The sequence below is a fragment of the Protopterus annectens genome, chromosome 1.part1, assembly GCF_019279795.1.
Source record: "Protopterus annectens isolate FY-2018-M chromosome 1.part1, PAN1.0, whole genome shotgun sequence".
Taxonomy (NCBI): domain Eukaryota; kingdom Metazoa; phylum Chordata; order Ceratodontiformes; family Protopteridae; genus Protopterus; species Protopterus annectens.
Window position 1 is genome coordinate 795,118,134 of NC_056726.1, and position 12,960 is coordinate 795,131,093.

Consider the following 12,960-nt stretch of genomic DNA (forward strand, 5'->3'; position numbering starts at 1 on the left):
TACTAATTGAAGCTGTTAGTAAGCCATTAGTATGTGTTCCACATTTTGCCCATTTGTTCCACATTATGAGGACTAGTGTTCCTCAGTTTAGAGATCGAAGGTTGAGAGCTATGGCAGATATGAATATCAAATACAATACAGTTGTTTAAAAAAAAAAAAACATGGTTTACAGTCTGACTTGTACAATCAAAAGTTAGAAAATTTAATCTTCCATTCCATTTCACCCCGCAAAACCCTGTATAACACTCCCAGAGAATCTCAGTAGATGCGGCCGCGGCGGCAACCTTACTTCCTTAGTTTTGTTAGTTCACGTGCGAATAGTTGCCATAACAACAGCTTAGCTTCTTCCGGATGCAAACAGTGGGGTTCTTCACTTTAATTGCCGCAGATGTAAACTGTGTTCTTTCGCCTTGCTTGACACTTTAAATTGTAAAAGTGTAGGAATTCAGTTTTATAAAAATGTTGGTGAGTCAAAGAACAAGACCTCGATGCCGGGAGGTAACCGGACCTACTCCTCACTCTGTTGCTGTAGTAAGTTATTTTCATACAGCTTTAGCGAATTTTTATTTTTTCTGTATTTTGTTAATATTGGTGCATAGTGGGAAGTCGTACTTTTGGGATCGCTGAGAATGTGCTTGCAAGGGCTAGCATGTGTTGTTATTGGAGCACTCAGCAGTCCTCAACTATATTTGCAGAATGGAATTTGTAGCTGTACGTTTATGCAGTAGTGTGGCCAGAAAATTTTATTTTGTGTTCAGACATTATATTGTAATTCCTCTCCATACCTATGGCAACGAAAAAATATGTTTTACAGGGAAGTGTTTCTGTTTTAAGCATGGAGTGTATTATACAGTGTATATCCGTATTGCAAATGTTATTGATGTTTGGACCCTTTTATTCTGGGCTTCATTAGCCATATTTCTGAGAGCTACTAAAATTGTACTCTATGTCTTAGTTGAGTACAAAGTATGGTTCTATATCTGGCTGAGCCTAAAACTGTTCAAGACTGATCAGTGCACTATCCTGGTAAACACAAACAAATAAATTATGCCTAGCTACCACACCTCTCAATCTCTAAGCACAATAAATCTGGACAAAGCCAAACAATGGCCGGAAATCAGGGGCAAATTTTAAATATTGCTTGTGTAAACTTATAACATTGCTAAAATGCCATGTTTTGCAGTAGCATGCATTTTCTGAAGGATATGAAATCTGAAACTCAAATAGATGGCATTCGTTGGTGGCATCAGTTTTCAATGATTTGTTAGAAAGCCACACATTTTAAGAGGAAGAGACTAAAAATCAGAGGCAGAAATCTGGGTATTCTGCAAAAAAACTGAGCAGTTGAGAGCTATGCTGGCTACACCCAGTGTAGGTCACTATCAATATAGGTATCCTGTGTTATACTCCTATGAAGGTGTCCAGTGTGTGTCCGTCACTAATCTGCATCTCTGTCTTATTAAGTAACATATAAAAAAATGGGGGTGGGGTGGGGTGGCAGACCCTGTTAGAAGTGAAATAAGCAAGTTCACTCTATGTATTTCAGAGCAAGCAACCAATCTAAAAAATTTAAATATATTTAAAATAATCATCAATCTTACTATTTACGAAAAAGTGAATGCAGCCTGGCAGAAAGGTTGCTACTAATAAGGTATGCCATTGGGCCCTAGTTTGCAACTGCATTTGATAGTTTGCACTGTGTTCTGTAGTATCCCTACAATGATTTGCAGCTATATGGCTTTGAATTAGGATGCAGTACATTGACAAATGAAATTTCGAGGAGTTTTTAAACTTTTTTATAGATTCCTAAATGTAATTTTTAACTGAAAGCTAACTTTTCACAAGATGCTTTAGATTTCTTATTACAAGCATTGAAGTGAGGAGGAGTTTATTTTATTTTATTTATTTTACATTTGTTTACCGGGCTAGTCCAACTGGATATATATCCATTTTCAGTGGAGGCCTGGGGAGAAAAGCTCCACTACAAACTACTAAACAATGTCAAGATATACATAATCTACAAAAATAGAGAGAAAAAAACATATGCAATAACTTTTAAACAGGTTGTATTAACTTTTGAGTAAAATCAAAAACCTAGGATGGAAAAGAGAAAGAAAGGATAAAGAATATTAAATACTTCATTAGAGTATGTAGAAGAGAAGAAAGAGAATGGGTGTTAAGGAGTCAGACAATGATGCAAAAAAAGAGAGCTAACCTGGGTTATGACAAGAGCATAGCCAATGCATATTTAGGAAGGATTTTAGTTTAGTTTGAAATTGGGAGAGTGATGTTAGGGATGTAAGTTCCTGTGGTAACTTGTTCCATATTTTGTCAACTGAGTTGGAAAATGTGGAGTCACCTGCTGAGTTTTTGGATCGGGATGTTTCGACCAGTATTTTGTTGGTGGAGCGTAGATGCCTCTGATTGTTATAGGGTGTTATGAGGGTGGAGAGTATTGGGGTGTTTTCAGGGTGATGTAGGGCATTATGGGCAATAGTGAGTTGATAGTATTGTATGAGGTGTGGTAGTTCCATCCACCCAAGCTTTTTGAGATTTAAACAATGATGAGTTCTATATGGAGAGGCAGTTGCAAATCTGGCAATATTATTATATGATGAGGTAAGTTTGCTAAGATTATGTTTAGAGAGATTTGTGTATATGGAGGAAGCATATAAAAGGGTTGAGATTAAGTGAGTTCTGGCTATGGTAGTTTTGGCTTCAGGAGTAAGAAAAGATTTGATTCTATAGAGAGCCTAGTTTTCTGTTGGTCGATTTTATTGTAAGATTAATATGATTGTCAAATTTTAATTGATTGTCAATAGTGATACCCAAGAGTTTTGTTGTTTGGTCAGGAGAGATAATGGTTCCATTATCAGATATTAGTGTGAAATGGATAGAGGTAGACAAGTGGGTGGGTGAAAAAAGCAAGAGTTTGGTTTTCTTGGGGTTAAGGAGAAGGCAATGATTAGAGAACCATTGTTCTATAGTTGAGAAGTTTTTTTGTGTGAGAGAGTGAAGTTCTGACTGTGTTGAGGCTGCACAAATGATGGTAGTATCATCTGCATATTGAATACAAGTTGTTTGTGGAGTAGCTAGATGAAGTTCATTAATGAAAATGGAAAACAAGAGTGGACCTAAAATAGAGCCCTGAGGGACTCCTATAGTGGTGGGGAGAAGATCAGAGAGTTGGTTGTCCCATAGAACTGCTTGTTTGCGGTTGTCTAGGTAAGATGTGAACCAGCATAAGGCAAGATTATCTAGAGAGAAAGATTTTAAACGATGGAGAAGAAGCTGGTGATTTACCATGTCAAAGGCTTTGGACAGGTCTACGAAGAATGCTGAAGAAGGAGTATTATTGTTACGGTTTAGTTAATTGAGTCAATGAAGGATAGTAAGGCTGTACTAGTACTATGGTATGGTCGAAACCCATGTTGGCAATTAGCCAGGAGTTTGTGGTCTAGTAGGTGATTTAGTAACTGTTTGTGGATACACTTCTCCATAATTTTTGCAAGTGGAGATAGTAGTGCAATTGGGCAGTAGTTAGAATACTCAGTAGAGTCACCTCCTTTAAAAAGAGGGATAATATAAGAGATTTTCCAGACTGATGGAATTGTACTTTCTTTTATTGTCCTATTAATAAGTATAGAGATGGGGTATGCTAAGGCTTTTGCACCTAGTTGGTGGTATTCAGCTGGTAATTGGTCAGCAGAGGGGGTTGTAGGTTTTAGTTTATAAAGTAAGGACAGTATTTGAGAGGTAGGTATGGGTTGAAGGTGAAATGGGGGGGGAATAGAGCTAGGTGTAAATAGTTTGGAGGTATCAGGGTTTTGTTGATTAGCTAGGTTTAGTATGGCTGAAGTGAAGAAAGTGTTGAAGGCATTAGCTGTTTGTAAGGGGGAGTCGGGGTCAGAGCCAGAAGGGTTTGGTGTGGCAACTTTACCAGGGGATAATAGTTTATTGATAGAGGACCAAAATTTATGTGGTTGGTGGGGTGAAGATTGCTGAAGCTGGGTATAAAAATTCTTTTTATCTTGTATGATGGCTTTCTTTGTCATATTTCTCTGTTGTCTAAAAGTGACATTATCAGTTAGGCTTTTGTAGTTCGCCATTTAGCCCAGACCTTGTTCCTATTTAAGATAAGTTTCTTAGTGTTATTTGAGAGCCATTGGGCTGTTTTAGATTTGACACGCATAGAGCGCATTGGGGCATGGTGTTCCAGGATAGTGAGAAAAGTATTATTAAAGTGACTAACTGCTTCGTCTATTGGGAGAGATTTAAGAGGTGTCCAGTTAACTTGCATGAGTTCATTTTGAAACTGGTTGAGGTCAAAATATTTCTTACTATGGAATGATCTGACTTGAATAGGGACAGTAGTGCTGTTTTTTTGCCTAATAATATAAGTGAGGAGTGATCACTGAGGTCATCTGGGAGAGTTCCTGTTGTATTTTTGCTGAGGACTATTTGTTAATATCCAGTCAAGTATACTTTCTTTGTTATTAAGTTTATTTATTCTAGTTGGGAGGTTGATTATTTGAGAGAAACCATGCAGGTTAATAAGGGTAGATGGATTAGTCTGTTTACATAAGTTCCAGTCAATGTTAAAATCCCCTAAGAGTATTGTCTCTTGAGGGTGATTTAGTGAGAGCCAGTTTAGAAGGTCTTCTAAAATGGCTGGATTCTTTCCTGGGGGAAGATAGGTACAGACAATATTTAATGTTTTTTGTGGGTTGAGTTGCAGTTTTGTAATAATTATTTCAATAGTAGCGTCAAGTGAGAGGTTATGATTTGTTCTACTAATCTGCAGTCCTGTTCTATAGAGAATAGCAACCCCACCACCTTTTTTGTTTAAGCGGTCCTGTCTTAGGATGTTGTAGCCTGGAGGAATAACTTCATTGTCATTAATTATAGGTTTAAGCCATGTTTCTGTTAGACAGAGAATATCAAATTGTTGAACTTCTAGTAGGGCATGAATTTGTGCTATTTTATTATAAATGCTTCGTATGTTTAGTTGGGCAATAGATAGTGTTTTGGGGGGTTTAGTAGATGGTGTACTATTTCTATTAAGTGGGTGGCATTTAGAGGGAATTGGGGAGGGATTTGGACCAGGGTTTGGGTGAATATCTCCATCTATTAATTAGCAAGATATTGTAGGGTTGAAGAGTTGAGGGGGTTTGCAGTAGTAGTAAGGACATTTTTTAAGGTGGTAGATAAGGTATTTTATGTGAGAAAGGCGGTGGTATTTAGGTTGAAGAAAGGAGGTTGTGTGGATGGTATTGAGATAGTTTATAGATAAGGCTGGTGGAGATGTTTGGGTATGTCTGTTTGGGATTATAAGAGTAAGGGGTAGGGGTAGTTCATAGAAGGTTAAAAGATAGGTAGAGGTTAGAGTAGTAAGGAAAGTTATTAAAAGGAGATGTTGAGTATAATTAGGCATGTTAAGAAGGCCTGTGCAGGGATGTTAGAAATTTAATAAGGGAAAGGTTGGTCAGGGAGTGGGAAAGGAAACAGCTATATAGAAGGGGGTGTGGATGAAGTGTATAATATGATTGATTGTGATAAATGAGGGGTGTGTCTTGGAGGGAAACAATTTGAAGATAGTAAAGGTGGGTTGGATGGGTCTAGATTGTGATTGGTTGTGAAGTAAGAGGGTGGGTGGGTCTACACTGTGATTAGTTGTGTAGTAAGAGGGTGGGTGGGTCTACCGTGTGATTGGTTGTGAAGTAAGAGGGGTGTTGTTTAATAACAACACAAGCCATATTTTCCATTGCATGTTTTCAGAGAAATAAACTTCAAATTAGAAGAACATCTGTCAGTGGTACAGATGCAGCCAATAGTGAATGAATGAACACCAGACTTGTTCTGTGGATGTTTGTACCTGGAAGGTGCCATCTTCTGAACTGTTTTCCTGTCATTCTTTTTTGGGTGATTTCCATACTCTTCATCTTTCAGTATTAGACAGAGAAGCTGGGTCCCCAGAAAGATGTAGTTGTTCCTTTACTGTATTTGCTTACTGGGCCAGTAAAGACATGTTTAACTTCATATGTGACTGTTCATGAATGGTAATAACACTCTCTTTTCACATATTAAAACAGGGTTGTGCATACTTATTTATGTGCAAGTCCCTGGTGAGTCTTATAATCTGGCTTAGAAGGAGGTTTAAGGTAAGACCTAAACCTGATTCTAAGTTTTAATTGCCATATAACTTTTGGCAGTGTAAGCATATGATAGTGTACTTGATTTCACTAAAATAAACAAACTGTACCAAATACTACTCTAGATTGTTTATCTTTATTCTTTTATTTTATTTTACAATAAACCATGTCCAAGCACTAGTCCAAATTACAGTATTACACATCAACTTGACAATTTTTCATCTGGACATTTTCTTTCTGATCAGCATGCTTGTTCTTGCTACCCTTAGGATGTGATCTTGATTTCCTGAGAAGATGAGATGGTAACACACTAAGAACAGCTTAAATTGTTCATAGGTTCATAGGTTCATAGGTTCATACTAGGCTATCTGCCCAAGGGCATTTATAAGCCTAGCCCATAGTTATTTGGCTTTCGTCACCCCTTTAGTTTGAATAAAACTATGCCTATTATTTTGCTGTGCCTCTGTCAAGCAGTGACACTGAAGTAATCCCTGGGCCCCCATCCATTGGTCAAGATTCCTCTTGAACAAGGCCAGCGAGGTGCTCTGCCTCACATGTACCGGGATTTTGTTCCACAGCATAGGGAGTCTCTGGGTGATGAATCTGTCCCTCCAGCATGTTCTATTAATAACCGTGTCAAGGTTTAAGTCTCCCGCCCTTGTGTCACTATTGCTGCAAGATAAACACTTATCATGTATTGTGCTATATATACCTTAGTGACTTTGCTCTTCAGATGACTTTCTAAATTGAGTTTCCAACTGCGTGATTCGGTGGTAGCTCAGGTGGATGCAAAAGATCCCACAGCACCTATCAAAAAGAGTAGGGGGAGTTCCTTGATGTCTTGGCTAAACTTCCCTAGTGGTATAAATACCACCTTGGGGCTCCTCTGAGAAGAGGCCACTAGTCTAGTGGGACTAACCCAGTCAACAAACATAAAAAAATAATAATTGCACCAAAATAAACGACACTATCCTAATATTATGCTAAAGTAGCTGACTAACACAGGTTATATTGTGCTACGTGTTGTAACAGGATAAGGATTATAAGATATTGTTCTGTAAAGCTCAAACCACCACTCCTTGATCCAGTGGAGCAACCATACAAAACAGAAGCTGGACACTCCCCCCACCCCAACACTTAATAGCCCATTATCAGATCTATAGAACAGTTACCATTGGTCTGTGTCCAAACACTAGTCCAAATTACAGTATTCTCCATCCAACTGACAACTTTTCAGTTGTCCATTTTCATTCTGATGGACATACTTTGTAGTTGCTACCCTTACAGCATGATCTTGATTCCCCAGTAGAGGGGAAGATGATGATTATATTCTTCAGTCATATGGCTGGTGTTCCATTTGTTATTGATTACTCTGTTTGTTAGTCTGCTAAATGAGTATGACAGCCTAAGTACAATTCAGACTTTTTAAGGATGACCAAGGAGCAGTGGCCAGGTTAAAGTCTGACTGGTACATTATGTAAGGTGGTTGTGGGCATGCATTGCATGTCTATGAACTGAAGCTCATTAAAAACTCCATATATGGGTTTCTTTCTACTTCACTGCTGGTTTCCACAAGTTCAGCAAGTCAGTAGATGTGCACATAAGTGACAAAATTTACTATCAAATGGCACTAAAGGTATAAAAACATATTTTGGCCCTTCCATGTGCCCACTGTTATAATAATTATATGTAATAGCTTGCATAAAGCCCTGGACATTGTCAGCATCTTGCTTTTCATTTCTTATTTCTTTGTATTTGAATTGAATGAGAATGATGTGTGGCATTGTATATAAGACTTCTATAAGGATTTGCGTGCTTAGAGAAGCATAAGTGTGTGGTGGGGTCTCTTATGTGGTTTAGTAAAGCATAGCATATAGATTTGTCAGTGTACCATCTTCCATTGTTAGTATATGTGTTTGCATGCTGTGAAGCAGAGTTTATACATTATTTTTTAAGTCCACTGGAGACTATGGAGGGTGTGTAGCAGGGAGCAGTAGAGCTTTTGTTCTCTGTGGTAGGCTTTATAGAATGTTTGTGTACTCTCTACATGACACAGTATGGTTTAGATGCCATCTACTTCACATTTTTTATATCTATCTCTCTATCCATTTAGATGTCACATTGTATACTTATATATATAGAGGCCACAGTGGTGCAGCGGTTAGCATTGTCGCCTCACAGCAAGAGGTTCTCCCATTCAATTCTCGGCTGGAGCTCCTTCTGTGAGGAGTCTGCATGTCCTCCCCCGTGGTCAAGTGACGATTAAAGACATGCTGGTAGGTGCAAGCGTGAATGGCTGTGCCTTCTTTGAAGGTTGGGCATCGGGCTGGCAACTCAGCATTGTAAAAATCCACTGCCAATCATTAGCGGACTGGAGTTCCACTGTGGCGACCCCTAACTGGGAAAAGCCGAAAGACTTCATTGTATACTTATATATATGAATTTCAGAGGACCAAGGAAAACTCTTCTTTCTTCATGTAATTGAAAAAACCCCAACAAAAACAGTGTTTTTTTTTTTTAGGAAGGCAAGTCCCCCCCCTGCATCTCCAACCCCCCTGCTTATTATATAAACCATCTCAGAGGTTGCCCTACAATGGGGAAGGGCAAATTCCCCAATCCCCACCATTCACAATCTCTCACAGAAAAAAGCCATGAATGTGCAATCAGCTGATCTTTGCTCATCTTTGACAGCTTTTAACTGTGTAATGACTACAAGATTCAACTACCTGAATAGCATTAATAAAAATATATAAAACATGTTAAATTTCCATGTTTTCCTGGACAGGGTGTACAACTGTCCTTGAGTAGATTTTATATGCATTGTATGTCTCATAGTTCTAGTTTAGTACCATTATTGTAGCTTTCAGGTTGCACTTGTGGAACACAGACAGATGAATAGCATGCGGTGTGTACAAATGGGGCTTACAGAATTGTTACTCCTTCCAGCATCTTAGTAACTGCTGTGTTAAATGTGCTAACAAATAATTTTGCAGGATACACATTTTACTTATAGACGTACGTAGGAACTGTGCACTTCTACATGGAGCAGCAGTGTGGGAGAAGTGCAGGGCATAGCACCACGTTGTCTGTCATCATATTTTTGCATATCCACAGATCTTGAGATGGTGGATGGCAATGTGCTCAGTGGAGGATGGGCAACTTAGAGAAGGAAAGAATTGTACTGCTTCAAATGAAACTTTACTGTGGACTGGTACTTTCTAGTGAAAATCCAAGAATGTAAAGGACTACTTTAGGTAACACGTTAATGAGGGCATAAAAGTGGTGGGTAGAATGTCCATACCAGCCATTTATTATGCTCCTCCTTCATGATTCTTATGTGGGACAGGACAAGTGAGAAGTCTGGTATCACTGAGCTGCACAGTAGATGTACTAGTAGAATGCCACTAATGCAAAATGTCCTCTAACAGATGAGGAGTTTAGACTTCTTTGGGATTGGCCCCTTGTTAGAAATGAAATCTGGTCATGATTTTGAAAATAGCTGGTATGTGCCATTTTGAGGTCCATGCACAATACAGCATTCATTCACTTGGTTTACTTTCTCCAAGTGTTTTGGATTTCTGATACCATGACAGGAATGGACCCCATTTCTAAGTTAAGGTATGATTAGTGTTCATGAAATTAGTATTGTTTCAGTTTTTTGATGCTAACCAAGCATGATCTTCTCAATACCCACATTGTACCCGGAATTTCCTCTGTAATTAATACAGGGCCACAGATATGACTGTAAATTCTTTTTATTAGACCCATTGCTCCTACAAATGTTGGATCTGTCTGTGTGTCTTTCTTTCACATCACTGTCATTTCTGCCTTAAGTCCAGATATTTTATGACGGTTTCTCTCTCTACATAAGGCACTGTAATCCCTGGGTGTAGCTGTTTCAATAATCAATGCTACTTTTGTCTTTTTTTCGTGGACTACAATATCTGGTTTTGTAATGTTGTCCCTACTCTGGGCCAGCAATCAAGGAGACTCAATCCTCACCTCTGACTCCATTGAGGGATAGTCACTAATAGTAAAGATGTATTCTCATAGTATTGTCAGATGCAGCTCCCTGCACCAAGCACAACTTCACTTAAAAGCACACAGGGAGCACTCTCCAGATTTGAGGCTGGACTTTCTTACTCTCTCCAGGCCCACACAAAACTCCACACTGACCACCTTGGAGCTCTGTGTCCCTCTTCCCAGTAGCTGACACACAAACTTAAATATTTCAGTTTTACACACACCCGTACACATCTGGGAAAAGCTGGCAAAGATTTACTAGCTGTGCCCCTTTCTGCCCAGACTCAGAGGTAATCAGGCTGCCACCGGCCAACTGTTTTAAGGCTCTTACAAAGTGTACCCAATTATACTGCGTACAATTAATAATAATGGAGTGTGGCCAGAGCAGCAAGGCTTTCAGAAGTGGCCACAGTGCCACTAAAATAAGCATAAGTACTCTCAAGATGTTAAAAGCATTCTCTAAGGGACCAGCCACAATAAAAGGTATTAAATATTTAACAATAAAACAGAAACAAGAGACTACTGTATGCAATAAAGAGAGTTCAACCACAGATATTTCAAAAATAATGCAGTTGGATAGTTTCTCGCAGTTACAGAAAACAATACTAAGCTATTCTCACTAGATGTCCCTGTCAAACTAAAGAATTACTGTTCCCTGAATACTCACTTAAGCAAGGCAGGCTGATATGTGATGTGTCTCACCACAGCAAAAGCCAGATGATGTCTCTCTATCTCACTGTCTCAGACTGACTGAATCTCACTGACTGACTGTGTGGATGTTTGAGATATAAATCCTGTCAGAAGTCTTTCCTGTCAGATTCTAAAGTGTTGCTGCGAGGGTTCAGAAGAGCTCAGCTGGTTAGAGGATAACATCACCTCTGGTCACCAGACTATGGTACAATACACACACACAGCTTTACTAAGATCTGTGGCAGTGAAAGTTATAACACAATTTCAAGCTATCCACCCTTCTAGGCTTCTCTGATAAAACATTCACATTTGATTAGTTACAGCAATACAACCTAATATACATTTATACATTTTTAACACGGGAAACTTTACAAATATATATATATATATATATATATATATATATATATATATATACTTTTTGACATCAATATCTGTACAAGTCAGAGAGATAATCAAATGAAATAAACTTTTGGCATATGTACACATGCACTACCCTACTCTCCCTGGCACAGGTGGCACTACCACATATTATCACATCTCCCCACTTCAAAAACTCAAGCTAGTTTTTCAAGTGAATCTGGAAAAATGCTGCTTAAGAGAAATGGGCCTGTCTGGGAACATATTAACCTATATCCTCTCTTGAGATCTCATCTGAATTGGCATCTTCCCTGGGTTGGAGTTTACTGGTGAGATATGCAACTGGGTGTCTTTTTCCCTCTGAAGAAACCTGGCTGAGTACAGCTCCTATCCCATGGTTCAAAGCATCCACCTTTACAACAAATTATTTGCTGTAATCTGGACTTGCTAACACAGGGGGTCTTCCCAAAGGCCCTTCAAGTTTTTGGAATGCCTGCTCGCAAGCTGGGGTCCACACTACCTTATCTCCCTCAGACTACTCCTGCCACCCACTGCAAATACTCAGCACAAGGTCCTCCCTATCATGGTAAGGCTTCATCATGATAACATAGTACAGTTTGTTCCCCTGTCTTCTGCCTAGCAGGTTTACCATGTAATTAACATCACTGACCTTCCTTACCACTTTGAAGGGTCCCTCCCAAGTTGCCTGCATCTTATTGTGTCTGACAGGAATGAGCACCATAAGCTTCTCTCCTACAACATACTTTCAAGCTTGAGCATTCCTGTCATACCAGATCTTTTTTCGTAGTTGAGCTCCTGTTAGGTTCTCCTGGGCCAAGCCCATGAGCTTCCTACCTTGTCCTGACATATGCCACAACAGACTCCTTGTGGGATTCACATTCACCCTCTCACTCATCACTGATCATATCTAAAGGCCCCCTCACCTTCTGCCCATACAGCAACTCAAAGGGTGAAAACCCTGTGGATTCCTGGGGTACCTCTCTGTATGCAAACAGCAGATGAAGCAAACATCTGTCCCACTCCTTCTTAAACTGGTCTGCAAATGCCTGTAGCATGGTCATTAGTGTAGAGTTTAACCTCTCCACAAGACCAGTAGCTACTCTCTGAAACAGCTCCTCAATCACAAGCAAAGGTATCAAAGGAGCCCTGACCTTGTCTCCTGCCTTGACTACCTTTTGGCACTGCTCACAGGTCCTGCAGTACCCAGTTACATCCTTCTCAATCCCAGGCTAATAAAAATTGTGTGGAATAACAACTCTTGGAACGCTTTATACTCATATGACCTGCAAAAGGAATGTGATGGGCTATAGCTAGAGGTGCCAGATGGTAGGCTCTGGGCTCTACCAACTGCCGTATTACCTCACCGTCTAGCCCCATCCCTCAGGGGTTCACTCAATATACAGTAACCTTTTATTCCAGTATACAGTCTCCCCTTTTCCTTGAGAATCAGATGCCTCCTTAGCTACCGCCCTCAAGCCTTGTAATGTAGGGTCCAAAAGGTGAGCCTGTCTCAATTCTACCTTTGTGACTCTTCCCAGCTTCCTTTCCACTAGAAGCCCAGGCTCTTCTGACAGCAGTGTCTCACTGCATGCCTGGGCACTACCACTCACATCTGCCCTTGCAGTCACCCTGTCCATGGGAACATCAGTACCTACCAGCAGCTGTGGCTCACTTTCAGGCTCACTACTGCAGGGTAGCTCCCTCCCTGAAATAG

The 12,960-nt window shown here is 39.7% G+C and overlaps 1 protein-coding gene across 1 annotated transcript in view; it reads left to right on the top strand.

The window, feature by feature from the left end:
• The first annotated feature begins 336 nt into the window (after positions 1-336).
• Positions 337-12,960, top strand: part of CFAP53 (cilia and flagella associated protein 53) — a 500,763-nt gene continuing 488,139 nt past the window's right edge. Inside the window, exon 1 of the mRNA XM_044078252.1 lies at positions 337-531. Within this exon, the coding sequence (XP_043934187.1) occupies positions 460-531 (72 nt within the window). The 5' untranslated portion in view covers positions 337-459. The remainder of the gene's footprint in view (positions 532-12,960) is intronic.